Source organism: Pezoporus occidentalis, unplaced genomic scaffold (genome assembly GCF_034315485.1).
Source record: "Pezoporus occidentalis ecotype Australia unplaced genomic scaffold, CSIRO_AGI_Poc_V1 ctg18, whole genome shotgun sequence".
NCBI lineage: Eukaryota > Metazoa > Chordata > Aves > Psittaciformes > Psittacidae > Pezoporus > Pezoporus occidentalis.
The window spans coordinates 1,540,867-1,568,669 of record NW_026913640.1 but is presented as its reverse complement, the minus strand read 5'-3'; the positions used below and the strand labels follow the sequence as shown (position 1 = coordinate 1,568,669).

General features: G+C 48.0%; 2 protein-coding genes and 1 long non-coding RNA gene across 18 annotated transcripts in view; all 3 read right to left on the bottom strand.

The window, feature by feature from the left end:
- The window catches only part of SUPT20H (SPT20 homolog, SAGA complex component), a 33,883-nt gene extending 29,334 nt beyond the window's left edge, over positions 1 to 4,549 (bottom strand). For 6 of the 16 annotated variants that reach the window (XM_062615001.1, XM_062615004.1, XM_062615010.1 and 3 more), the window contains exons 1-5: positions 3,678 to 3,751; positions 2,810 to 2,906; positions 1,553 to 1,588; positions 386 to 444; positions 202 to 268 (exon numbers count right to left, since the gene is read on the bottom strand). In XM_062615001.1, the coding sequence (XP_062470985.1) occupies positions 202 to 268; positions 386 to 444; positions 1,553 to 1,588; positions 2,810 to 2,906; positions 3,678 to 3,694 (276 nt within the window). In that variant the 5' untranslated portion in view covers positions 3,695 to 3,751. Of the gene's footprint in view, positions 1 to 201; positions 269 to 385; positions 445 to 1,552; positions 1,589 to 2,805; positions 2,907 to 3,282; positions 3,645 to 3,677; positions 3,757 to 4,422 lie in introns of those variants that run through there. The other 10 variants (XR_009964106.1, XM_062615003.1, XM_062615002.1 and 7 more) reach the window with 8 other exon arrangements.
- An 8,824-nt stretch (positions 4,550 to 13,373) lies between these two features.
- Positions 13,374 to 23,947, bottom strand: LOC134161978 (sperm-associated antigen 4 protein-like; the record flags this gene model as incomplete). The annotated part of the gene is made up of 7 exons (XM_062615374.1): positions 13,374 to 13,559; positions 21,925 to 22,014; positions 22,554 to 22,640; positions 22,968 to 23,135; positions 23,240 to 23,355; positions 23,533 to 23,617; positions 23,843 to 23,947. Coding segments are annotated over 7 exons (837 nt in total), but the record flags the coding sequence as incomplete, so codon positions are not given.
- Positions 23,948 to 23,951: 4 nt separating this feature from the next.
- Positions 23,952 to 25,558, bottom strand: LOC134161817 (uncharacterized). The gene is made up of 3 exons (XR_009964104.1): positions 25,344 to 25,558; positions 24,878 to 24,948; positions 23,952 to 24,783 (listed from the first exon to the last, which is right to left on the bottom strand). It is a non-coding gene; the product is annotated as an uncharacterized LOC134161817 (long non-coding RNA).
- Positions 25,559 to 27,803: the final 2,245 nt, after the last annotated feature.

The window sequence follows — 27,803 nt, the reverse complement described above, 5'->3', positions numbered from 1 at the left end:
AAACTTAACAAAGATGATATTAAATTACACAGCTTAGTCCACAAAAGTCCTAATAGTTTCTCTTGTAGTCTTAGCTTTAGGTAACTACTACAGTAACCAGAGTTTATTCTTTCTTTAACAAAGGAATTAAGGGAAATAAAGTATTTTCTAAACCTGTCTGTTTAGACAACAATAAAAAGCTGCTTAGCAATTTCCACTTACCTTTATCTCAGGCTCTTTTTCACATTCTTCTATATATAAATCATAGAGCTTTTGAAATACAGATTTTCTGAAATAAGAAAACAGTTAATAAATAAATTCTGAAATAAAAAATAACCTTAAAATGTAACCAAAATTAAGCCAAAGAAATGCTATTTAAAAATCTAAATAGTCAAACTCTTCCTACCTTCCACTAGATAAATATTTTCTTTTGGGAGGTCTCTGACGGGCACTTTCAATGATATACTAGAACAAAAAATAAAAAATAAAAAAAACAAACCACATATTATAAAGAAATTATTAGTAGGTACGATGCAAATTTAGATCAGATAGAATTCTATGTATACAGAAGGTAATTACCTGATATGGTACACAACTGTTTCAAATGCGTACTAAACATGATCTGATGTATGTTATAGTCATCAAAAAGGACACAGCTCAGTTTAGGTGTGAAACACAACAGTTCATGGCTACAGTATAAGTTGCACAAAAAGTCTTCATTCTACATTCGTGGTTTGTAATTACAGTAGTAAACAACACCACTATAGTTAATGTGGTAGCATACTGAAGTTAACACGCTAAGATACAATCAAATTTATGCGTACTAGCTCAACAACAGTTCCAGATCAAGTACTCCTCAATAAAACCAATTTTAAGAAGTTTAATTTTCCCCTTCTCTCTTGCATTTATGCTAGTTTTCTCTATAGAGTCACGTATTATAAATACAACCCATCTACATTAAATATTCAAATTAAAAAAGATAGCTATCCTACATTAAACATAGATTATGTTCTAACAAAGTTTTTCCAAATCTCTATTGTTTGTCTGAAATATTCTGACTAACAGCATAGGTCAGAATTTCGGTGAAGAGAGGTTCTCCCACAGAAACATGTATTTCACACAACAGGATTCAAGATAAACATTATATCAGATGTCAGCATGAAAGAACACAAATGTGAAGGCACTTGCCTCTTTATTCTAAATATGCTACACTTAAAAACAGAAACAGGATTTTGCTATATGTTTCTGCCAGCTGTCTCTGTACAGCTCTTCATATTTCACAGACCACAGATATGCTTGCATAAAAGGATAAAACTGAAGTCCTGCACAGCCTATCATCATTGTACCAGACGATGCTCTCTGTACAAGAGGTAAGAAACAAATACATGAGACAGCAATTTTAGTGAGAATTTTGCAAAACCGGTGTTATATGTATCAATGATTATTTATACACAATATATTTACTTAACATTCTCCTCCACTTCTTTTCTGAAGAAATATAAAAATGCAATAGTTATTTTTAACTGTGAGACTAATATATTATGTGCAAATAAATAACTGAGCTATTCCTTACCTCTGCACGATCCAATGCCAGTTCTAAAGCTTGTTGCTGCAATAATTACAAAGGGTTTTCTTAGAAATCGTATTAACTGTTTGAACATCCTTATACATAAAAAACACCACAAAACCTCTATTACTACTGATATGGATTTATAGTTAAGAAGATGGGATCAATCATTCTTTGCCATATACTAAACTTAGCAGCTGAAACCTCATGTAACTGCATCAACAGTAATTAATCCCACTACCAAGTGCCTACATTTGCAGGCTTTTGGCTAAATTATGAAGTCTTAGAAGAATGAAAGGGCTTGATTAAACTCCAGGTAAGTCAAGAGAAGCAATGCATTCACTTCAGTGGCAGGTGGATAAAGTCCTTAAGAATGTATTTGTGACAAGCACTAATAATAGTAAAAAACCCTGTTACTGAAAAAAAACTTACACATTAAACCCCACAGCCAGAACCTTTTAAATAAGCTACACTACTAAAAAAAAACAGAGAAGTGTTTTGGAAAATCCTCCACTCTTCAGTAAAGCTTAGAAACATTTCTAATAGGTACTTCTTCCACACACACATATATATGTATCTATATATATATACAGATATATTTGTGTTTCCTCAGTTTAACCCACCCCTATCAGTTGTGCATGAAAGCAGATACCTTTATTGAACTTCAAGGAACAGAAGGCATTTGAGCCATCTCTAATACATGGCAGTAGCAGTTACTTCATACATTAGAACAGAATTCAGGGGAGGAAAAATACTACAGTAACAACAAAGAAATACATAGCAAATAAACTCAGGCCTTCTACCATTCCCCTGTAGTGTCTCCAACACAAAATTTCTTACCTATTCTTAAAAAAAAAAAATAAAATTAATAATTAAAGACTTAACAACATGCTATTGCTCATTAGAACCTTCCACTACAGAACATTTAAACGTCGAAGTGTCTTGGTGTATATACGGAAATGTCACCATGCTTTCTATATGTCTAGTTGATTTCAGACATTCAATTCACTCAATGCTTGACATTAGGTGAATATGTATGGTAATATTATAACCCATGAATAGAATAATTTCTATGTGGAGGTAGGATTTATACATACCCAACTGTTTAACATCAGTCCTAACTGAAAGTATACCACTAACTCAGAAGTGACAAGCAAAAACTTTTTGTTTTTTAGAAAATGCTGAACATTTACAGCTTTCTCCTCATCAGCCAGACAGCTAGCAGACTAGATCTGAAAATACATTTTCTGAATCACAACTTACCATTGTAGCTGAAGCCAGGTGATCAAATGGCAAAAACGTACTTAAGAAGTTTGGTACAGCAGGCAAAGAATCATATCTTATGGTCACACTTGGGGTACTGAAAAAAAAAGGTAAAAATCAAGGAGATAATCACTAAGAAACTAAATAAGCATTGTATTTAAATACAACATTTGCAGTGGTTAATTGTACTTAAATCACACATGCATAGTAACCTTTCCTCCAAAAGGAGAAATAAAGAAGGTCCATTCAGTGCAGAGGCTCTTATTCTAATGACTGCTACTACCTTGTATCATCATTTTACATTAGTTACATTAAACAGTAAGTATGTAACTGAAATTATACAGCCAAATAATTTTCTCTTTTGCAGCAGTCGACATACACACCTCAAATATCACATCCACAGATGCATACAATGATAGAACATTTAACAACCAGCCGCCACAATATTTAGCATGCTCTATTAGGTTTCTTACTTTGCTTGTATAGAGGTATTATTCCATAGACACCACCACCTCCACTAGCAGTGCCTTCTAGCACTATTTTGAGATGTTAGTTTCATACTAACTCACAGTAGGCTGTCAATTATGAGCTGAATAAAATTTCCACAGCACTAGCACCTTCTTTAGACGTTCTTGCCCTCAGATACTATGTCCCTATGCCATTTCATTTTTAAGTTCAGTTAGACAGTTGTCTGATGAAAAAATAGCTCAAAGCCCAGCCTTTAAATCCTGTTCTTCACATCATTCCCAATCAAGAAATGTAAAAAGTCAAGGCAATCTTACTTTCACACTTGAACATTTCACTGCCCCACTATACTTGGAATTGTTCACTCAAGAAATCCCACTATGCATAATTTTAGTAGAAATACTTCTGTTGCAGCCACATTCCACATTAGCCTTGATTTTGGCAAATGCCTTTCTAGAATTTAGATGACATATGTCTGCAACCTGACACATCCCCGAACCTCACTCAGGTGTTTCAGCGTGGAACAAATTTGAACAGGTTGGAGAAAAAAAAAAAAAATACGGAAAGGAAAAAACCACCATAGGGAGTAATTCAGAACTCCCCACACCCCACAAGGCTCAAACCTGCTGGCTCCTAGCAGACAGCGAGGTGGCGGGGGAAAGGAGCCTGCACACAATGGCCCGGGGGGCGTCCATGCCCGCCATCCTCCAGGCCAGCTGCTTCTCGAGCCGCCTCTCCGATCCCCACACGGCCCAGGCTGAAGCCAAGTCCTGAGAGCGGGAGCCCGAGTGTCCCTAGCACGGCTGCAGGCGAGGCGGAGATGCAGGTGCATGGGTGAGGGGCGGGCAGCCCAATCTGCTCAGGATCTGCGGTGGCCGCCCCGCCGAGCACCGCCAGGCCGACAGCCAGGCCAACCTCATCTCCGCTGCCTCTACTAGGCCGAGGGCCGTCGGACGGAGCCACGGACAACGGCCGTCAGACGGGAAGGGCCGGCCCGCGTCAAGTCACAGGGCCGCGCTGCAATTGGGCCGAAGAGCACAGGCCGAGCCCGCAGCTCCCGCGGCTGGCCCGGCCCTGCCCGGCCCGGCGCGGCCCAACCCAGCCCACCCGGCCGCCCCTCCCCGACCCGTGATACCCAGCGCCGTTACCTGCCGGTCTCCCACGGAGCCCTGCGTCCCGCACAACAACCCCCACCACCCGCTCATCCGCCCCACCGCGGCGCCCCAAGCCGCACCCGCCCCGCCGCTTCCGAGTCGCTCCCGGAAGAGGCGGGAACAGCCGCCATGGTGGCGGGGTGGTGTAGGTTGAGAGCGGGAAGGGACTCACGGAGTCGCTGCTGAGATGGGTTTTGGGGAGGCTAGCTGGCTCCTGGGGCAGCCGTTAGGTGCTGAGGAGGGCCGCGGGATACCCGGGGACCCTCGGAGGTTCTCTGTACGTACAGTAAAAATCTCTGATGGATCAAGCTGAACACCTAATTTCAGCATGCGAAAAGTTGTTTCAATGGTTTGTTAGGAGCCCGAGTTCATCCTGAGTGCCACAGATGAACAGGGCCCCACCTTGGTCTAGGAGCAGGTACCAGTTCTTCCTGGATGCATCCATGCACCTGATACATGCATGGTACTGCAATTCTGCAACTGGTGTGCTTTATGCCATCTGCTGTGATTAACTATGAAAGTTAATCAGAACATAATTGTCATTATGAAAGCCATTTTTGGTTATTTTTTTTTCTGTGAACTGAAGAACACTAGGAATATGAAAGTGCTAAATTGTTAGCTAGCCTGTGTTTTAAAAGGATGTTTGGTTGTTTTGTTTTTTTTTTAAATTCTGCTTAACTTTCCATATTTTAATATGATTAGTCACAGTTGAACATGGCAAAAGACAGGCATAAATTACGTTTAATTTCAGAGCAGTGTTGTGGAGCACTGGCTCACCACCAGAATGGAGAGAGTTCTTGTGTTTCTGAACTCTGTTACATTGACTTGTGTCATGGTTTAAGTCCAGCCCCTAACTCAGAGCCACAAAGCTTCTTGCTCACTACTTCCCTTCCCCCCCCTTTCTGGCCTCCTACACTGCGGTACATATGGGAGGAATTCATCTAGGTCAAAGGGCTGGTTTTGGGCTTTCTATAGGATTGCATAATTTCTAAGTAATTCTTCACTTCCCGGAATCACAATGAGTCCCTTCTGGTGCTGGTAGTGTTGCCTTTGCAACAGAGAGCATCTCTATGAAGGAGTTGGGCTATCCTCAGGAGTACCCCAAACAATGTAGAACACAGCTCAGAATGACCACAAATCTCTCTGTTTCCTAGCACTTACAAATGGTATGTCTTTGCCCTCCCATCATCCAGGAGCAACACAGGTCTTCGTTTTTTAATTCCCAAGAACCAGGCTGGGACCTGACAGATGTTCATCAGTTCTCTATTTTTCTCCTTTGGAAGGTGATTATATATGGTATGAAGACCTGAGCAGACAATGGGAAAACGTACGATCACCACTTGCCTCGGCTGCAAGTCCCTTGGATGCCTCTGTTAATGATGGATGCCTAGATGCCAGGAACTCTGCTGCTCATCCTAAGTCCAGTGTTTGTCTTGCTCATCCAAGGGCTTCCTGTGATGTCTTCCTTGGTAGTCAGGGCAGAGAGCAATTCACAGCAATGAGGCTCAGTAAACACCCATATAATGGAAAAAAAATGAGAGACTTTTTGTTGGAAATTTTTCGTGAATTATTTTTGTTTAGGAAAACATGGTATCATTCTGATGGTAAGAAAACAAACTGGCAGGCCAGCTTTCTGTTACTCCTAAAATATCACCTCCTATTTTTCATTAAAGAGTAGAAAAGAAGAAAGTAGAGAGATAAAATAGCCAAGACCAAACCCTATGTCTGCTTCTTACCTTTTGCTGCTTTTTCTGCCCTTTGGCGAGTGGTTGAAAAAAAAAAAAAAGAGGGTGTGCAACAGAGCATGCTTTCTCCTTGAGGCATAAAAAATAAGAAATTGAAAAAGGAGATTTTTTTTTTCTTTTCTTATTTCAAGATTACTTTTTTTTGGAAAAATTCTGTTAAAGCAACCCCGTTTTTCAGTGAAGACATTCAAATCAGTCTGGCTCACCAAATTTCATGGCTCAGCCTTCTCAGACCACTAATTCTACATGTCATAACAAATGTCAAAAATACAGCAGAACGTAATAAATTATATATGCACAGACACAAGGGCAGTCAGTCATATATACACACACATTCATGTGTTTATATAATCATTTGTGTATGTATGAATATATGTGTATAAATATATCTCTGTATGTGCATGTATATGTGTTTGTGTGAAGATGTAACGTGGATGTGTCAATGCTTTCAAGCCAAGGAAATTCCCTGAGAGGTTCTGCTTCAGGAGTGTCTCCTTTGTCTATTGAGAAGATCCCTTTCCATGCAGTGTTTACCTGTGGTAACCCCTGTTTTTACTGTCTCTGTCAGATGCTTTTGCCAGAAAAAAATCTACCCAGCAGCACTTTGAGACCTGGCACATTTGTTATTTGTGCAAAGAAAGCTGGGAAGCTTTGCCTGTGTCACAAGAGAGTGGCAATACAGCCTGGAAAATCATGCTTGGGGTGTAATACAAAAACTCAGTCCTTAGAAGAGACCCTTTCAGGCAAGAGTAGGAACACTTTACACCTGCCAGTACATTTCATCAGGCCTTGTGGTGACCATTCAAAGGAGGGATGGTGGCTAAGAAGCAAGCTGCTCACCTTGAGCAATGTCTCAAAAGTTGGAATAGCGTGTTGTGCAACTTTGCACAGCAGTCAGGCAGAGACACTAAAGCGGAACTGCTCATTTAGTGGGAAAATAAATCTGAGTTGAATTGTCCAGATTTATGTTCTGGCTGTGTTAGCAGAGCTAACCAACGCCCATACAAAACCTCTTGAAAAAAAGATCTTCAGGTCTTGCATGCGGGGTGGTCCCTCATGCTGCTGCCAGCACCAGTTCAGCAGTGGTTCAGTGGGTCAGTTGCTGAGGTGAGTAGCTCGAGAGAGGACGCCTTCCACACCGGAGCGGGGCGAAGCTCAGCGCCCAGGAGCCTCAACTCAGAGCAGCGAGAGCCACCCAGGGAGCCTCAAGTCCTCGACAGGACCTGCCCGGGAGCCGGCAGCTCAGCTGACGAGAGCGAGCAGGGACTCGCAGGGGGCGGAGCCAGGAGCCGCGGCACCAGCCCTGACCGGTTAAAACCTGCCCCAGGGAGCGCGAGCGGCCAGGAGGGCGGGCAAACAGGGCGGGTCAACGCAGTTTGCGCGGGCAGGCGGGCGGCGTGGTGAGCGCTCGCCTTGTGACCAGGGCCCGGCCCGGGAGCTCTGCTCTGGCTGCCCCGGCGGTGGCCGGCGTAGGCACCCAGACAGAACCGATGAGAGGGGAGGCTGCAGCGCAGAGCTCGGGGTGTAGAGAGTGCCTGCACGGGTCTGGTGAGGGGAGGGTGCACAATGGGCAGGGCTGCGCTCCGTGCTCCCTGGTGGAGGCCCTCCTGCAGCAGGGGCTGAGCTGCGGGGTGCTATTAATAGGCTGCAAGATGTCAGGGAAGCTGAGAGGAAGCAGGAATGCTTGCTCCTGGCCCAAACTGTGCAGAGGCCTCAAGTGTCCACGGTAGCTCATGGCGGAAAAAAGGAGGCCACTAACCCAGGAATCTGGGAAATAGTAACAACAACAACAAAAAAACCCACCCAAACAACAACAACAACAACAAAAAACGAAACAACAAAAAAAGGAGGAAGAGGGAAATTAAAAGTAAGGGGCTTCCTCCTAAATCTGTTGTCCTCACCCAGAACCGCTTTGCTGTCCTGCCGGGGGCTGATGAGAAAACGCACTCGCACCAGAAACAGACAGCTGATGCCCTGGTAAAGAAGATCTCTACTGGTGTTGCCAGGGAGAGGCGTCAGGTCATAGTAGTAGGGGACTCTGAAAGGGACAGAAGCACTGGTCTGTCAGCCTGACCCAGCCTCAAGGGAGGTGTGTTGTGTCCCAGGGGCACAGATCAGGGATGCTGCAGAGAGGCTGCCTGCTCTGGTAAGTCCCACTGTTACTCACTTCTAGTGATACATGTGAGTGCTAAGGATATAGATAACAGTAGCCTGGAGGACATAAGAGATTCTGTGGAGGACTTGGGGCTCGATGAGAAGCTCAACATGACTCAGTAGTGTGCACTTGCAGCCCAGAAAGCCAAATGTATCCTGGGCTGCATCAAAAGGAGTGTGACCAGCAGGTCCAGGGAGGTGATCCTGCCCCTCTACCCTGCTCTCATGAGACTTCACCTGGAGTATTGTGTGCTGTTCTGGTGTCCTCAACATAAAAAGGACATGGAACTGTTGGAACAAGTCCAGAGGAGGGCCACAAGGATGATCAGGGGACTGGAGCACCTCCCGTATGAAGACAGGCTGAGAAAGTTGGGGCTGGAGAAGAGAAGGCTGCGTGGAGACCTGAGCAGCTTTCCAGTATCTGAAGGGGGCCTACAGGGATGCTGGGGAGGGACTCTTCATAAGGGACTGTAGTGACAGGAGAAGGGGTAATGCGTTTAAACTTAAGGGAAGTTCAGGTTCAATATAAGGCAGAAGTTCTTACTGAAACATGAGTTTCTTATGCATGCTCCTCATATTCAGTTTTCCTCTTCGACAGGCTTCTGTCTTTGAGAAGCCAGGTAGAGTCTTGGATATCTCCTCACAAAGAATTTATCGAGGAACCTTGCTCTGTGTACAGTTCTTGTTACAGCACCCTGTTGTTGCTGACACCAGGCTGCAGCAAAGGTGTGAAACTGTTTACCATTTATTAAGAGATCCCAGCAGAAATTATTTTCCTGTTTGCATCCAATGTGTGTCTTGCCCTCTGACTTTCCTATTGCATCAGAGCTGTCAGTGAAATGTGGAGCAAACTATGTGTTATAAGGTTCATGGTCCAGCCACATCACGAATGACATTCCCACACAGACTCATGCCCTTCAGAATGCAAAACTGACAATAGCAATCTGTTTTAAATCTCTAAAAATACAAGTATTAGAGTGTAGGTAGTTAGGGCCTGGCGGCCGGAAGATATCGCGCTGTACGGAAAGATAAGGCCCCCTGTTTAATAGCCAATAGTATGTAGCCTGTGATGTAAGCAGACAGAAGTGACGCTGTAAACCCAGAGTATATAACGCTGTGTTGCGAACTAATAAACGCCATTTGCCATCCACCACACTGGTGTCTGTGAGCTGATGGCCCGAGCGGCCTGGGGTTGGTTGCCGTGCCGTTCCTGAACCAGGTCGCCACGCCTTGCGAAGGCAACAAGTGGTGCCGAAACCCGGGAAACTCGCCTGGACGGGTGAACAGCGGCCGGAGCGGCAGGACCGGCCCAGCACGGAGGACGCTCCCGGACCAACAAGGAAGATGGAAGCCCTTGTGAAGGTCGTATCACAGTTACATAAACAGTGGGGTATTGATTGCAAGTCTAAATATGTTTCTCTTGCTGTTGCGAGACTCTTGCAAATCGGGGTCATTGACCAGCTGGTGGATATACTCCACCCTGAAGCGTGGGATAAATGTACTAAAGTGCTAGCTGAGGAGACGAAGTCCTCAGGTTGTGGGAAAAGCCTTAAGTCCTGGGGAAAAGTCGAACGGGCCCTGCAGAAGGCAATAAAAGCGCAGGAGACCTGAAGGCGGCAAAGAACTGTTTATTGGCCACCCCTAAATTGGGAGTCGGGGCGGCCACACAGACTTTGCACTTCCCAGACGTCGATGATTCTGCTGAGCCCTGAACTTTTTACAGTGCTTTTTATAAAAGCGGGGAATTGAGCCTGAGACTCTAAAGCAGCTAGCAGGTCTAGTGGCTGTAGGGAAGGCTAAGGGATTTTTTGCAGATCCTAATACAATATTTGAGGAGAGTGAGTGGCGAAAGTTTGGTGATGAACTATTTGACTCAGTGCTTAATGATTATAAAAAGGCAAAGAAACTCGGTAAACCACGGAGGGAAGTAATAAACTGTATAAAAAGATACAAGGCAGAAAACTGCCGCGGTAGCAACGGAGAAACTAGGAACAGACGTCTAGGAAGATTACAACTCGTTCCCCCCAACTCGCGGGAGCACAGGGTTCCCCCCCCCCCCCCCTTTTCTCCTCCTCCATCAGAAGGTGCCGTGGAGGAGGTGTAACCCCCTGCTCCCCCACCACCCCAGTTCTGAAAGTAGGGACTTTGAAAAGGACAGAGAAAGCATATTAGAAGGTATACGTATGATAAATGTCGAGAAATCCGAAAGAGGGCAGTGCCTCGGAGCCGGATCGATTGCGGCGCCATTTTGAAGCACGCAGTAGAAAATAGGGATCATGCGCGAGCGGGAGATTTAAAGGAACCGCGAGCCTCTCCAACCCACTATGCCCTAGAGTGAAAAAACTTTTAACTCAGTCACGGAGGAGCCACGTCTGCAGATGGCCACATACCGAACGGGAGACACCTGATAAGAAAGACACAGCTGCAAGCAATGGAGACCCCGAGTTCGGCGCAGGATCAGCCCCCGAATCCGATCCAGATTTATATCCTCTTGTTATCAACATTCTAGACAATTTTGGTTTAAAGTATAAATTTTATTAAACTGAGTAAGCGATAGCAGATAAAACAGCGCTGGGTGCGCCGGGGAGTCCTCTGCTCCGCCCAAGACGCGCACACGCGGTCCCTGGGAGGCGGTCCTTTATCTTCTCCGGTTCAAGGCCCCGGCCAATCCTGTCGCCCCTCCTCACTCGGATGTTGACATGGCTCTTCCCCATTGGTTCCCTTTGTTGCAGGGGTCTCGTTTCGGGAAGTTTCGAGAAGCTGCCAGAGGCTTCGAGAAGCGTCCACTGGCAGCCTCCTCACCGTCGCAGCCCCCTCCCTTCAAGCGTTGCAACAAGACACCACTTCGAGCCACCCAGCCCCCTTTTCTCTCTCACAATCCCGCGCAACAATACAACTGATCTCCCCCCATTACCTACAGAGTACAACAGTTACAGAGTCAAAAGGAGTATTGTTTCACATAAGGACAGCCAGAGAGCCTCCCTCCCCCCAAACTTCTTGATGAACAAACCCCACACATTACACTCTGCTTCCAGACCCTGACTCTTCATCTCCCGCGTCGGTCTGCTCAGACTCACTGGCCCTGGAGACGCTCAGTTGTAACAATGTGTAACCGAGGATGCGAACATTACTGGGGAATTTTCTGCAATGGGCATCTTCGCATATCCTGTGTTTACTACGCAGCAGGGGGCTAAAGAGTGGGAAGCTCTTGATCTCAAAATAGTTAAGGAGGCCTGACAGTGACCGGGTATGTGTTAAAATCCTCTTATACTCAAGCCGTATATGTTATGATTTTTTCTTGCAGTTGACAGGGGGAGCCCATACAGTTTCTCTGTGATACTCATGTACTAGAACTTGGTAAATACAAGTATGTCCAGGTTTCTATCAACCCTTGGAGACCTCTGTAGATACTGCTGGCCACTTCTTCCAGCACAGGCTGGCCACCTGTGTCGGAATGAGTGTGCATTTTGGTCAGTATAAAAGCCCAAGCCTCATACGATGTGGGGGAGGCAGAGCCTCTGCGGGGACGCCCGCTAAGGTTGAGCCTGCCACCTCGCACTGCAATGATGCTTCTCGGAGCTGGTTTGCTATTAGTCTCCACAGGGTCCTTGTGCCACATTCTGTACGTGGGACTGTGTAGTGGGAGTAATAATTGTCTTTTTATGTTTCAAATATTGAACTTGTGTGGAGTGTGCTTGTGGGATCCCACACGTGTGTGTGTGTGTGTGTGTGTGTTGAGGGCAATCGGTGTTTTGTGTATTGTTGGGTTTATTGTAAAAGTTTTTAAGGGGTAGCTGTTTAACATTTTGGGCATGAAAGGGTTAATGTAAAAGTGTGGCTGCCGGCAGGTATTTATGGTTGCCGCTGAAGCGTGCAGGCGGCTGTAGCTGCTGCCGAGCAGGCCCGCTTTTGCAGGGATAAAAAAAACAAAAAACACAAAAAACACAAAAGGGGGGGGAGAGCAATGATGCAGCAAACTCCTCGCCAGTTAACAATGTTCAGTTTAACCTGTCTGCTTCTCAAGAACTGAAGAACTGATAACCTGGGGGAGGGGGTATATTTGTGTCCTCGTGCCTACAGGTCCATGGTGACTGCCTGCAAAGTTTGTCAAGCCTTGCCATGAGCTGGACAGACGAATGGAAAAACCTGATGCCTCAGCTACAGGAGCTGACCGTGAATACCCCACGCAGAATGAGATAGAGGAAGAGAAAGAACAAATAACTGCAAAACATCACCTGGGGGCAACTGAAAAGTAACATCCTGAATATGTGTGCTTGTAAAGTAGCTATTATTAGAGGTTGTGATTTTGTGTATAAAACCACCTGCATTTACTAGCTAGTTGCTAATAAGAAACTGCACCTTGTATTGTATAGATTTGTCACTTGTAAAAGAGATGTTAGAGTATGGAAATTTGCAGTAGCTGCTAGAAAATGCTAAAGCAAAAGCTAGAAAGATTTTAATACAATGGTAGTGTTACAAAGCAGGTGATGGAACAAATTTAAGAGGGTGGGAGAATTCCACTGGTAAGAAATTTCTTTGGCTAGTCCTTCACTGCCATCAGCATCTTCAACATGCTGCTGCACCCTGTAATAGTTACTCTGCTAATGTAAATGTGTGTGTGCCTTGCTGTAGTAGCGACTTGTTACTCGATGAAGCAGGTGAAACTGTGTATTGACAACAAGGTGCAAGGACTGAGGCTGACCAAATGCCTGCTACCACAATCAAGGGCAAGACTGGGTTGGCCTCTGTGTTTGCCACCAAGAAGAACCTTTAGCTCCGCTGTTGGCTGCAACCCAGCAGGCGTGGAGCGGTGGGGACACATGCCATGCCAGACCTTGATGTGAAGGATCAGAGAGCTATACAGCCTGTTATCAGAGAGCCATACAGCAGAAAAAAAGGGGCAGGCCCAGGCAGCCTCTAGTTGGCATATGTTGGAAATACAATCTAGCCCAGATCCCCTGCTCAAGTAGGGTCACCCAAACCATATATAAAACATAAAGGGGGAGTATGCACAGCTCTGAAGGAAGAATGTTGTCTGTATGCCAATCACACTGGCATAGTGAGAGATACTATGGCCAAACTACGGGAGAGACTAGAAAAACGAAAAAGGGAACGAGAGGCGGAACAGAATTGGTTCACATCCTGGTTCACCGATTCACCGTGGCTTGCCTCCTTAATATCTACCCTGATAGGGCCGGTTATAGCAGTCCTGATAGCATTGAGTTTTGGACCCTGTATATTGAATAAGCTGATGTCATTTGTCAAAAACCGTTTGGGAAAGGTTAACATCATGCTCATAGAACGCCAACAGTTGCTTTAGGAATGCTCTTGTTCAGAATTTTTGGTCTATCCCCAGTTATACCCTGTCATTCTCTGCTATCACTTGTTTTCACGTGCCTTGCCCGATGCGCTCTGCATCCCTATTTCAAGCATATATTGCGTTTGCAGAAACTGTTTTCAGTGTTGTGTGAAAGCATAAACCATATACTGTTGTTATACCCAGCTAGTTTTATTAAGCATAGGGAGGGGGGAAATGTAGGTAGTTAGGGCCTGGAGGCCGGAAGATACCGCGCTGTACGGAAAGATAGGGACCCCTGTTTAATAGCCAATAGTATGTAGCCTGTGATGTAAGCAGACGAAAGTGACGCTGTAAACCCAGAGTATATAACGCTGTGTTGCGAACTAATAAACGCCGTTTGCTGTCCACCACACTGGTATCTGTGAGCTGATGGGCCGAGCGGCCTGTGGTTGGTCGCCGTGCCGTTCCTGAACCAGGTCGCCACGCCTTGCGAAGGCAACATTAGAGGCCTTATAAGAAATCTTAAAAAACTTAATTTTCAGCACACAAGCAATGCTTCCTGCCTGACCTCAAAGCAATATAAATGGAGCAGGGAGTTGCTCAGAGGTTATTCAGCAAGGGAATATTTACAAGATTTCTCTCTACTTAGCCTAAGCTACTCAGTAGCCCTTTTGATTGAGTATGGGACAGAGTTGTAGTGTTAATTAAAAGCACCACCCATTCCAGCCGGCTTTACAGATTTGGCACATCCAGCATCCGTGTAAAATGCGTGAATCCCAAGTGTGACCCAGCACATATGTCAAACCCCAAACGGGTCCTCAGTGCGAAGGTCTGTAAGTATTTTTGTGGGTTTTGTGAGACTGTACAACCTGATCATTCCGATATAAAACCTAAATTAAATGCTCTACGAGCCAGTAGTATTAATAAAGTACCTTCAGATCAAGTGAAAACTCTCCCTATTGACCTAGCAAGATGACTATGCCATGTATGATTGTGGATAAGCATTGCCTCTTTGCCAGTACCTGACTCTCTACTCTGGGGTTTTGATTTATTAAGAGCAGGGGATGAAAAGTACTCTCATAGGGTTTGTACATTACCTTCCTGGACTGTACCTCTGGGTGCTAGTGAAGCATAGCTGGGAAACTGCATGTCCTTGCAAGAGACCCTCCAAGGCACAGGGCTGTCACTGGTGTCTGCATGTGCTGGTGTTTCAGCAGATGCAACTACTCTGTGAAATGTGGGATACAGACAAAAGCCAGAGTAGACACCACGTTCCCAAAATAAGTCAGAAAGGTAGATATAGTGCAAAAGCTAGTGAGATGCCTTCTAGGGGCAACTGGGAGTCATAGGAGACCCACTGCTGACTTGCCAGCAGAGCTGGACACGATATTTTGTCAGGATATTCTTTGGAAAGGAGGGAGGGAAAGGCTGCCTTCTCCGGCGGCTGCTGGGAAGAGCCCTGCCCTTACTGCAAGGCAGGAGGCAGAGCCCAGAGAACAGGGAGCTGGGTGTATGGCCAGAGGGTGTCCTCAGTCCCTTCAAGCTGCTGGTCTCTCTGCTCAGCCATGCACTGCACATAGGTGTGACCTGCCTGAAGAAGGGCTCCCCTGTTCATCACCTTGCCGAGCCAGCAGGAGGCCAGCGTCTCTGAGGGAAGCCCCCCTCCTGCACGAAGCAGCTCCAGGGAAGATGGGGCACCTGTGAGCCAGGATGGCCCGAGGCCCTTTGTGCACTGCTCGGGAAAGGAGGGCAGGCAAGCCTTGCAGACAAACCTGCTTCACTCCTCCTCAGTGCCAGCGGGAGGGCTTTCCCGGGGCTGTGATTCTGCTCTCCCTGTGACCCTGCGCTGCAGAAGCTGGAGCTGGACCACTGGGGCTTCTCCTTCAAGCCCCATTCCCCTGTCCCGTCCTTTGCAGCCCAGACCATGAGTATCTTTTTCCTAAGGGAGAAAGTTCCCTTCCCCACTAGTGGTGCAAGCTATGGAAGCATCGTTGGAAGAATGTTTGCAAGGAACATACTCAAGTCCAACTGCACACATGCTTGTTTTATTATTTTTCCTAAAGTAGCTCTAGGGCCTTCAGGTGGTGGTGTGGCTCGCCATCGTCCCATTGTCGTGGTTTAAACCCAGTCAGGTAGCTTGTTCACTCACTCCCAGTGAGTGGTGCCGAGCTGACAACAATCGAGGTCCGTGTCCGTCTCCCCCCCCTGCCTCCCCGCACCGGGGCTCTCCCCTTCCCCGCTCCCGGAGGAACGAGGAGGAGGATCGAGAGAGTGCAACTCCTACGGGTTGAGACAAAAACAGTCCAGCAACAAATCACCACCGCTACTATCAGCTACAACAATGATAAGGGAAAATAACAAGGGAAGAGAATACGATACCACCGGCCAAGAGAAACGAGCTCCACCCGGAAACCCCTGTCCTTCCGGGTCACTCCCAGTTACCCCTCACCCCGGGCATGACGTGCTGTGGTATGGAATACCTCCCCGGCTAGCCCGGGTCAGGCGCCCCGTCTCTGCTTCCTCACAGCCTCCCCTCCTCCCTGGCAGAGCATGAGCCTCACAGAGTCCTTGGTCAGGGTAAACATCACTTAGCAACAACCGAGAACATCGGCTTCACCAACACTGTTCTCAAACTGGAAGTCAAAACACAGCACTGTACCAGTTAACACAAAGGAAAAACATGACTGCTACTGCGGAACCCAGGACATTATCCACCCCTTATTCCATACCATTCACGTCGTGCTCAGATCCCACATTTTTCAATACACCATCGCTCTCCCACATATATACATCCATATACATACAGACCAAGAGGAAAAATCATTTTCTTAGTGCATGGACCAATCCCTATAATGCTGCCGAGTCCATTCGGTCCATGATGTTCAAAGTTCATTCTCTGTTGGGATGATGGCTGGAGGGAAGTCAGGGCCAGTCGCTGGTGACCTGGAGACATCTAGTTGATGGGCTATAAAAGCATTACACAGCAGGCAACAGCATACAATTGAGTTCACTGGCTGTTTTCCCCTAAAATCAAATCCCCTTGAGGTATACATCGGACTTCCCCATCTTCCCGCATTACCCACCAAGTATATCCAGGTCCCTGAGCAAAAGCAATCCCACGAGTGGGTTTGCCTTTACCTGAAGCAGGAATTACCCAGACTGTCTTTCCCAGCAAATTCTTCATATGCACCACGGGAACTTTGTCCCCCTCTACAATATGTAACAGTTCTGACTGGGCTGGGCCAGCCCTGTTGGCAGATCCTCTGGTGTTGACCAACCAGGTGGCCTTTGGTAAGTGTGTATCCCAATGCTTGAAAGTTCCCCCACCCATCGCTCTCAGTGTAGTTTTTAACAGTCCATTGTACCGTTCGATTTTCCCAGAGGCTGGTGCATGGTAGGGGATGTGATATACCCACTCAATGCCATGCTCTTTGGCCCAAATATCTATAAGGTTATTCCGGAAATGAGTCCCATTGTCTGACTCAATTCTCTCTGGGGTGCCGTGTCGCCACAAAATTTGTTTCTCAAGGCCCAGGATGGTGTTCCGGGCAGTGGCATGGGGCACGGCGTATGTTTCCAGCCACCCGGTGGTTGCTTCCACCATGGTAAGCACATGGCGCTTGCCTTGGCGGGTTGGTGGCAGTGTGATATAGTCAATCTGCCAGGCCTCCCCATATTTATACTTCAACCATCGTCCTCCATACCAAAGAGGCTTTAACCGCTTGGCTTGTTTAATTGCAGCACATGTTTCACACTCATGAATAACCTGGGCAATAGTGTCCATTGTTAAGTCCACCCCTCGGTCACGGGCCCATCTATATGTTGCATCTCTGCCCTGATGGCCTGAAGTGTCATGGGCCCACCGGGCCAAAAATAATTCACCTTTACGTTGCCAATCTAAGTCCATCTGAGCCACTTCAATCTTAGCCGCTTTATCCACTTGTTGGTTGTTCTGGTGTTCCTCAGTGGCCCGACTCTTGGGTACATGGGCATCTACATGACGTACCTTCACCACCAGGTTCTGCACCCTGGCAGCAATATCTTTCCACAGTGCAGCAGCCCAGATGGGTTTACCTCTGCGTTGCCAGTTGCTCTGCTTCCACTGCTTCAACCACCCCCACAGGGCATTTGCCACCATCCATGAGTCAGTATAGAGATAAAGTACTGGCCACTTTTCTCGTTCAGCAATGTCCAGGGCCAGCTGGATGGCTTTCACCTCGGCAAACTGACTCGATTCACCCTCTCCGTCAGCAGTTTCTGCAACTTGTCGTCCAGGACTCCATACAGCTGCCTTCCATCTCCGATGTTTTCCCACAATACGGCAAGAGCCATCAGTAAACAAGGCATACTGCTTTTCACTTTCTGACAGTTTATTATATGGTGGGGCCTCTTCAGCGCGCATCACCTCCTCCTCTGGTGACATTCCGAAATCTTTGCCCTCTGGCCAGTCCATGATGACTTCTAGAATGCCTGGACGACTGGGATTTCCTATTCGAGTTCGTTGTGTAATTAGTGCAGCCCATTTACTCCATGTAGCATCGGTTGCATGATGTGTAGAGGAGACCCTGCCTTTGAACATCCAGCCCAGCACGGGCAGCCGGGGTGCCAGAAGGAGCTGTGCTTCAGTGCCAATCACTTCCGAAGCAGCTCGAACCCCTTCATAGGCTGCCAGTATTTCTTTCTCAGTTGGGGTATAGCTGGCCTCAGATCCTTTATATCCCCGACTCCAAAAGCCGAGGGGTCGACCTCGAGTCTCCCCTGGAGCTTTCTGCCAGAGGCTCCAGGTAGGACCGTTCTCCCCAGCTGCAGTGTACAGTACATTTTTTACATCTGGTCCGGTCCGGACTGGTCCAAGGGCTACTGCATGAACTATCTCGCGTTTAATTTGCTCAAAGGCTTGTTGCTGCTCAGGGCCCCATTTAAAATCATTCTTCTTCCGGGTCACATGATAGAGAGGGCTTACAATCGAACTGTAATTTGGGATGTGCATTCTCCAGAACCCCACTGCACCCAAGAAAGCTTGCGTTTCTTTCTTATTAGTTGGCGGAGACATTGCTGTTATCTTGTTGATCACATCTGTGGGGATCTGTCTACGTCCATCTTGCCATTTTATTCCCAAAAATTGAATCTCCTGTGCAGGTCCCTTGACCTTACTCCGTTTTATGGCAAAACCGGCTTTCAGCAGGATTTGGATTATTTTCCTCCCTTTCTCAAAGACTTCTTCCGCTGTATCGCCCCACACAATAATGTCATCAATGTATTGCAGGTGTTCTGGAGCTTGCCCCTGTTCCAGTGCAGTCTGGATCAGTCCATGGCAGATGGTAGGGCTGTGTTTCCACCCCTGGGGCAGTCGGTTCCAAGTGAACTGGACACCCCTCCAAGTAAAAGCAAACTGTGGCCTGCACTCTGCTGCCAAAGGGATTGAGAAAAATGCATTGGCAATATCAATCGTGGCATACCACTTGGCTGCCTTTGACTCTAGTTCATACTGAAGTTCTAGCATGTCCGGTACGGCAGCACTCAATGGTGGTGTGACTTCATTCAGGCCACGATAGTCTACTGTTAGTCTCCATTCTCCATTAGACTTTCGCACTGGCCATATGGGGCTATTGAAGGGTGAGCGGGTCCTGCTGATCACCCCCTGACTCTCCAGTCTACGGATCAGCTGATGGATGGGAATCAGGGAGTCTCGGTTGGTGCGATATTGCCGCCGGTGCACTGTTGTGGTCGCAATTGGCACTTGTTGTTCTTCAACTTTCAGCAACCCCACAGCAGAGGGATCTTCTGAGAGACCAGGCAAGGTGGACAGCTGCTCAATTTCCTCAGTCTCCAAAGCAGCAATACCAAAAGCCCACCGGTACCCTTTTGGGTCTTTGAAGTACCCTCTCTTGAGGTAGTCTATGCCGAGAATGCATGGAGCCTCTGGACCAGTCACAATAGGGTGCTTTTGCCATTCCCTCCCAGTCAGGCTGATTTCAGCCTCCAGCACAGTCAACTCTTGGGATCCTCCTGTTACTCCAGAAATATAGATGGGTTCCACCCCTTGACAGCTTGATGGCATCAGGGTACACTGTGCACCGGTATCTACTAGAGCCTTATACTTCTGTGGGACTGATGTGCCAGGCCATCTGATCCACACAGTCCAGTAAATCCGATTGTCCCCTACCTCCACCTGGCTGGAGGCAGGGCCCCTCTAACAGTCGTCACAGCATTGGACACTTAAGTCATGTTGAAAGGGATTATTCTTCTTTATCACAGGAGCTGGAGTAAAATCAGCTCTTCCACTCCATCTGGGAAACTGATCACCAGAGACTGAAGCCGTAGCTCTCATGGGACGATCAGTCTTGGCCCTTGCTCCCCTCTTCAGTTCACTCACCCGTTCCTCCAAAGCTGAAGTAGGTTTTCCATCCCACTTTGTCATGTCTTCTCCGTGATCCAGCAGGTAAAACCATAGGGTACCCCGTGGCGTATACCTCCTGTATCTCCTCTCTTGAACAATAGGACGCCTTTTGTTAATAGCTGAGACGTGTGTTGGTACACGTGAGGAGCCGGATAAATCAGATAGATTGTCCTTCAATTGTTCGATGTCCTGGGACAGTTTTTTCACAGCTGAGATGATGGAAGGGGTGAGATTGTCTTCGAACTCTCGGAGTTTATGAACCATTTCATCCACTGTTAGTGGTACTATGTCATTCCAGGTTACTGTTGCCAATGAATGGGCATATGATGACGGTGCATTCCGTGTAAGTTTTCGCCACATGGGTCGTGTACATTCAACTTCATCTGGATCTATAGGTGTATCCCCGTTATTCGGCTTGATGTGATAGATCATCTCTACGATGGCCGATTCCCTCAGAGACTGGATGCCTTTGTCTATAGTATTCCACTTGGCCGAACGACTCGTAACATCGTCCTTGTACGGAAACCTTTCTTTCACAGCTGCCAAGAGCCTCCTCCAAAGGCTGAGGGACTTTTTCTCTCTTGCAATTGCTTTGTCAATTCCCCCTTCTCTAGCAAGTGATCCCAGCTGCTTGGCTTCTGTACCTTCTAGTTCGTGACCATCAGCCCCATTGTCCCAGCATCGGAGTAACCAGGTGATGATGTGCTCCCCTGGTTGACGGGTAAAATCTTTTCGCATATTCCGCAGCTCGGTTGAGGTCCGAGGTCGAGAAGTTACCTCTTCTTCTTCTTCTTCGTCATGTGATGATGACTCCTGATCAGATTCTGGACCGGGTGGTGAATTCATTGGTTCTTCATCTCGCTTCACCCTTTTTGCCTCCTTTTTGCTTGTTCTCTTGCGTACAGGGGCAACTGATATTGGTACGAATTGGTCCTCTGGTTTGGCTGCAGTGATTATCACTGTGGTTTGAGTAGCAACTGTACTTGTTACTGGGGGTGGTGTAGCTACTGTGCTTGGAGCTGGGGTAACCGCGCTGTCTGTTGCAGTTGAAGTTTGAGCAGCTGCTGTACTTGCCACTGGGACAGCTGTGCTGTTCATTGCAGCCAAAGTTTGAGTAGCGACTGTTGCTTTGCCCTCATATCCGCCGACATTCTTTTCCTTTTGAAGGTGCTGGATAGTGTTGAACAAGGCCCTGTAAGCATAGGCCAAGCCCCAGCACGTTGCCATGATTTGTCCATCTCTGGTATGGCCAGAATGACCACACACCTCATTTAAGTGTTTTACTAATTCTTCTGGATTTTGCAGTTGTTCAGTAGTGAAATTCCAAAGTACTGGAGGGGCCCACTGACCTAGATACTTGCCCATACTATCCCACACACCCTGCCACTCATGGCTGTCCAGCCTCAGGGAAAATCTCTCGGTCCTCCTACATCGTCGTTTGACCCAGACAAGACCCAAACCTGAATCTGCTTAACTCTTGAAATCAGTAGTGGGTAAAACACACTCTGTATGCGTGTTAGCATGGTGATTCCCATCACCATCAGCAAACAAGTCTCAACAGCATTAAAAGGCCATTCAAAAAATTCAAAACTCTCAAATGTAAATGGTCTGGGGGGACGACTAGGAGGGTAAAAGGATGTCTCCTTCCCAGGTTGAGCACCTGAGAAGGAGAAAAAAGATGTGTAATTGCTAAGCACCTCCATCATATACCTCCCAAAGTATAAAGGTGGTGACCACACTGGGAACATAAGCCAGATCAATTTCATGATCAATGATTCTATTGTATTACAAGTCATTACCATAAAGTACAATGGGATAAAAACCTTAGCCCAAGCCCCACACTTGAAAAACACTAATACAGCAAGTACCGGATGGACGTAAGATCATCATATACTGACCTGTACTCGGTACACACACGTGTACTCTGGATTTCCCCAGTTGCTCTGCACCTGGAATTTGATGTAACGAAAGGTCCCGGGAAGCTCCTTCTGTAAAGAAATGAGGGGACCCATCATTACACAGGTGGCCAGAGCCACAGCACATCACTGGGGCTCCTGACGAAAGGAGGAAGCAAGGGCAACCACATGTCCCCTTGCAAGGGCCATGGAGGAGCCCTCTGTGCTTGGAAAGCAAAGGCCCTGGAGCCTTGCTGAGCAGAGCATTGGGAACCGGAGGAGCACTGCTGCCTGGGCAGCCGTGGGATGTGAGGAGGGTCCCACTGAAGGTAAGATGTCTGCCGTCCTCACTCCCACCATCTGCTCTAGGGGGACTGTTTCCCTTCCCGGTCCCCTTCCCACTGCTGCTTTCTCTGTGCTGCCTGAAGAAAAAGGAAAGCCCTTAAGGTGGGACAGCTGTCTCTGGCAGCAAAGCAAAGCCCCATTTGGTCTCCTCTTGCCATCCTCCCCACAGGAGCGAGGAGCATGGGAGAGCAGGGGCTGGCTGGGGTGATACTCTGCACTCTTTCCTCCAGGGACTTGCAGACAACCCTGCCTTCTTCCCAGGCATTCTGCCACAGCTTTTGCAGTACCTGCACATGGAACGTCTGAGCGATCCCCTTGTGCACGTCGTAGGTAAATGTTCCCAAGAGAGTTTCTGCCATTGCCTCATCCACTCCCTTGAAGACAAGAGACAAAGAGAGTGGGTCAGGCTCCAGCAGGGCACCAGGAAAAGGGCATGCTGAGGCTGAACCCAGGAACCCTTCCCCACCTCCCTGGGCTCTAGCAGTAGTCTAGCACAGCTTAGGGTGATTGTGGGTCAGGGTGCTTTGAGCACATGCTCCAGGATCTTTGGGCATGAAGCAGAGAAGAAGCTCCCAGAGGCACAGAACCCCCACGTACCCATAGGGGATGGGGTGCTGAGAGGAGCTGACACAAGAAGCACATCTCAGGTATGGCTTTTCTCTTGGGCCAGCCCCCCTGAGAAGCACAAGGCAAAGACTTACAAAGACAGTAAACTCTCTGGGGGCGCTGCTGACTTCCCCAGAGGGAGACACTGCCTCGGAGATGTGCCAGACGGTGAAAGCTGTTGGCCAGATGTGCACAGGCAGCCGGATGACCACATGGCCCTGAGATCCATGGAAAGGCCAGCAGTTGCCAGGGGTAACACTGGGCTGAAACCAGAAAGCCATGACCATCAGCAGTAAACGCTGTGCACTTGGTCTGCCAACCTGAAAGCAAAGAGCTGAACCACAGGTCAGGCCTTCCCTTGTCATACCTGCAAGATTGTCACTGGAGGGTTTGCAAATAAGAAGGTGAATCGAGAAAGCAGCCAGGTCATCATGCCTTCCCCACCGTAACTCTTGGATGTCCTCTCCTCATCGATGCTGGCACCTGACATGAAGGCGGACAGAAGTTGACTAAGACAGCCCAGAGATTAGGAGGAGCAGCAGTGCATTACCATGTATTTCTCAGGCTTGAAAGCAGAGCTTAGCAGAGCCCGGGGCAGTGCCAGAGCCCGGGGCAGTGCCATACATAGAAGGATGGCAGGGATACTTTCTGTCTACATACCTATGGCTTCCAGAGCCCAGTCAGGCATCGGGACATAGTTCTCAAGCACCTTCTTAATTGCCACCTCTGTCAACTGCAGAATTTCCTGGGGAAGAAGTGGGAACGGCAAGATGGCAGTGAACACAAAGGCACATGGGGCAGTTCTGCATGAACACCGAGTCCTGGCACAGAGCCGAGGAGCATCTCTGTGTCGGACAACCCTAGGCAAGAGCTGTCGAAAAAAATGATGACTTTGAGAGTGCCGAGAGGAAGCAACAGGAGGGTGCCCAGAAAGGCAGCGAGGTCTGTGATCCAGCCCCAGCAGCTTTACCTCTATTTGCTCCTCTTGGACAGCATGGTCTTTGAGGACCTCTCTCACAATCTTCAGTACTCTTCCCCTAGCAGCATACACCTGAGGCACCTTCTGCTTGAAGTCCTGATTCACGCAAGCCTGTGAATTGCTGGAAGCAAAGGAAAAGCAGGTCTTGACCAGCAGCTGCCAGCCCCTGTGGGCAGGCTCCAAATGCCATGCAGAGAAGAGTCCCATGGGCTTGGGTCACCCCACATCCCCCAGCCCCATTCCTTCCTCCGGCTTACAGATGGCTCCCTTCCACCACCCATAGGGAAGATCAAGATCCCTGGACACAAGGCAAGGGCAGGCAGCACGAGGCCGTCTGAGACAGCTCCACAGGGTGTGCCCCTTAGGAAGAAAGCACTCTTACCCCAGTAGTTCCTGCTCAGCCCCGTGAGGCCTGGACGTCTGCAAAATTAACATACCGCACAAGCGTGAGGATCACTGCCAGGGCTTCCCAAAGGAGACTACCCTAGGTAGAGCTGGAAGAACATCCTGCTGCTTTGAGTCACTGGAGAAACCCTGACCCAAAGGTTGGGCTCCCTAACCAGCCACGTTCAGCAGAGAAGCTTTTGGGTCTCCATCTGAACCCCACAGCCCTCCAAGAGGTATGCAAGCAGCAAAGGCACCTTCTGGCAAAGTGCTCCCCTCTTCAGCCTGCCACCCTGTGGAGGTCACTGAGGAGGAGCCCCACTCTGAACTCCATCAAGCCACTGAGGAGACTGGAGGATGAGCACAGGTGCCTCCCCCCAACACCGCCCCAGTGGTGATGGGTATTTCTGGCCAGGCGCCCCATGTTCTCAGGGAAGGCAGGAGGGCAGAGCCATGGCCTTTGCAGATGCTGACTTCCCCACAGCAAGAGGCACTTACCCACAACACATCCTTGAGCCACATCGTCGCACCGCACCAGTAGCCAAGAGCTGTGAGTCACATTGTCAAGAGATGATTATTTTCTTCAGGAGCTGGTCCCTCTTCCCAGGACTGAGGGAACCAGTTTTGGTCAGGGATACTCACTGAACAGGATGGGAAGCAGCAGGAAAAGGAGCCTCAGGCCCCCTCTGTCCTTCTGGCAGGTGTTAAGCTGTCTAAAAGAGAGGGAGCGCTGTTGTTGCCAAAGCCCAGGGTTGGAACACCTATTTGCCAGGGATCCATTTAGGAGCTCGCTGGGCTACCACGTTCCATGTGTGCCCAGCACAGCTGCACGCCTGAGGGCCCAAGACCTGCAGGTCATTGAGAAGGTCTGGGACACAAAGACCTCTGGGCCTGACACAGGGACAACAGCTTGGCCCTGCTTGGCTCTCCCCAGAGAAGGGTCAGGGCTGTGTCCCCGGAATGGGGGTGCTGTGCTGCAGGGCAGCGGGGCAGACAGACCCCATGCTCTGGGGCTGCTGCTGCTGCTGCCGGGAAGCCAGGCAGCACACAAGGCTTGTGGCACGATCCCTCCCTGCTCTCTGGGCCCCCTTGCTCCCAGCTGCCCAACCTGGCTGGCATCTCTGCAGACTGAGCACACTGTCCGGGCACAGGGAAAAGCCCTCTCTCCTCACGAGATCCCAGCACCTCTTCGCTATGCGTTGCTAGCTGCTGAAAGCACTGCTTCGCACTGTCCCCACTGCCGCGTGGGGCGCTTTTCTAAGGGGCAGCTTTATGATCTCACAAGAGAGAACTGCTGGTGCCCATGGCAACCTCAGGGGGACTGCCCTGGACGCCTGGGAGGAACACACCCTGGGGGCAATTGGGAGTAACTGGGAACCCTGAGGGTAAGACAGAACCCTGCTGGGGCTATCTTGGAACCCCTTAGGGCAACCCAGAACAATTCTGGGAACCACTGGGAACCCTCAAAGGCAACCGAGAACCCTTCTGGGGCAACCGAGGGCTTTTCAGAAATGGGAGTAACTGAGAACCCCAAAAGGCTACCAAAACCCCTTCTGGGAGTAACTGGGAACCCCTGAGCACAAAAAGAACTCTGCTGGGGGTTACTGGGAACCTCAAGTGCAACCCCATGCCCATCAGGGGAACAGGCAGTAACTGAGAACCCCTCAAGAACCTGTAGTAATCCCTGGAGTACTACAGTAATTGGGGTAACTGGGATGTCCGAAAGGCAACTGAAAACCCTTCTAGGGCTAACTGGGAGTAACTGGGAACTCCCATTCTCTGGAGAGCCTGGTCTGGGACAGTACATGAACTACATCAAGGAGAGCCCTTCTCAGCTGCTTCATGAGGGCATTATGGCTGTAGAGACCCTCATGGAATCTCTGTTTATCTGTGTTTCCATGGGAGGGTCACTTTGCATGTCAGATGAGGATATTTTTTACTCCTGAAGCCATGAACTCCTGTTTTCCTCGCCCACACACCTGCCTCAGTCCGGAGTCTGGATAAGCCTGCTTTGCTGCCTGACTTTTTCCAGTGTGTTTGCACCTGTCTTACACAGGAGGTGTTTATCTTGCACAGGAGGGCATACTGGTGACTGTAGTATCCGCCTGGCAGCAGGAACTCCTTTCCAGTAGCTGAAACAACTCACTGGGAAGGAAAATGCCATAGCTGTACACCAGACTTGCCAGGAGCTCTTTCACTAGTGACTTCTGAATGGTCAAACCGAAGACCAAGGGACCCTGCTTTGTACCTGAGGTTGAAAGCACATGTACACATCACTTTGAGCAGCTGCTAAGCCAGACCAAGTTCTTTCCTAGCCACACAATAAATATGTATTTTTAGCAGCAACAAAAATAGATTTCAACAAATGTCCTTTAAAAACAGATAGCATTTCACATCCCTCTTTGATATTTAACAGGGATAAAAACTACTGGGCTCGCACTCCTGTTAGCGTGGGGACCCTAAATGTTGTGACCACACCTGTCGATGAAGGGTTGCATAACAGTATAAAGAAAATAAATGTCATGCAGAAATATCAATAACCGAAGGAGCCTTTCTTTTTTTTTGGCACAGGAACATTCAGAACCATAACAGTGCTGCAAATGAGGCTGTGCATGGAGGCCATTCATTCTAGGGATACATTCATCCCCCCCCTCCCCCTTTCCTTTGAGCCAGAGGCCAGACACATTCACCTTCCGATCATGCTGCAAAGCCCATCTCCCCTTTTGCTGGGTGCTAAGGGAGGATCAAGGTGTAAAGGCTGCTGCGTGGGAGACCGGGACCCTTGATGTGTTGTTATCTGCAGGACTTGTGTTAGCCAGAGATGACAGAGTGTGGGAAGCAGGTCTGCTATCACAGCCCTGCGCTGAAAACCAGCTACTGCTGAACCCAGGACAACTTGAGATAGTCAGGCAATGTCTTTCTGCCCAGCAACATGACAGAACTAGATGTCCCAGAATCATGGATGGTTTTGCATATTCTCTGAACATCCTGCTTCTTTATGTCCTCTTTCTCCCCTCATCAGAAACAATATGCATTCCTTACTGTATGCAGATGGAATAAATGAGAACACATGGCCAAATTTAACAGAGTGATAAAGAGTATTGTGATTACTGTGTTTTGAACACTTGCCATTGTCTAGTATGGTCATTCTACCTTCTGCTTCACTTGGCATATATTAGTTGTAAGCATTTTACTGAAAATCAGTCTTTCACTGCAGATAGTTTGTCATTGGAGCTAACTAGCTAAAAATCACATCTATGACAATAATACGTCTAAGATCATTAAAGCTAGAGTTACAAAGCATCTGCATAAATAAAATATATTTATTTCTTCATAATTCTATTAAAAATAAGCATCAAGAAACACTTGGGAGATTCTGTCCATCTTCTTACCCTCCTGGAAAGATTGTAAGACTTGTGATGATGGTTTTGGGATAGAAAAGATTGGTGATGGAGATACAAATGCAATACATTTCTGGCTTTTGCTATGCTTGCTCAGAACAGGAGGCTTTACATTCAAGGTTTTTCTGAGTTCAGTGATTAACTTTGGAGCAGCAGACATGCTTTCC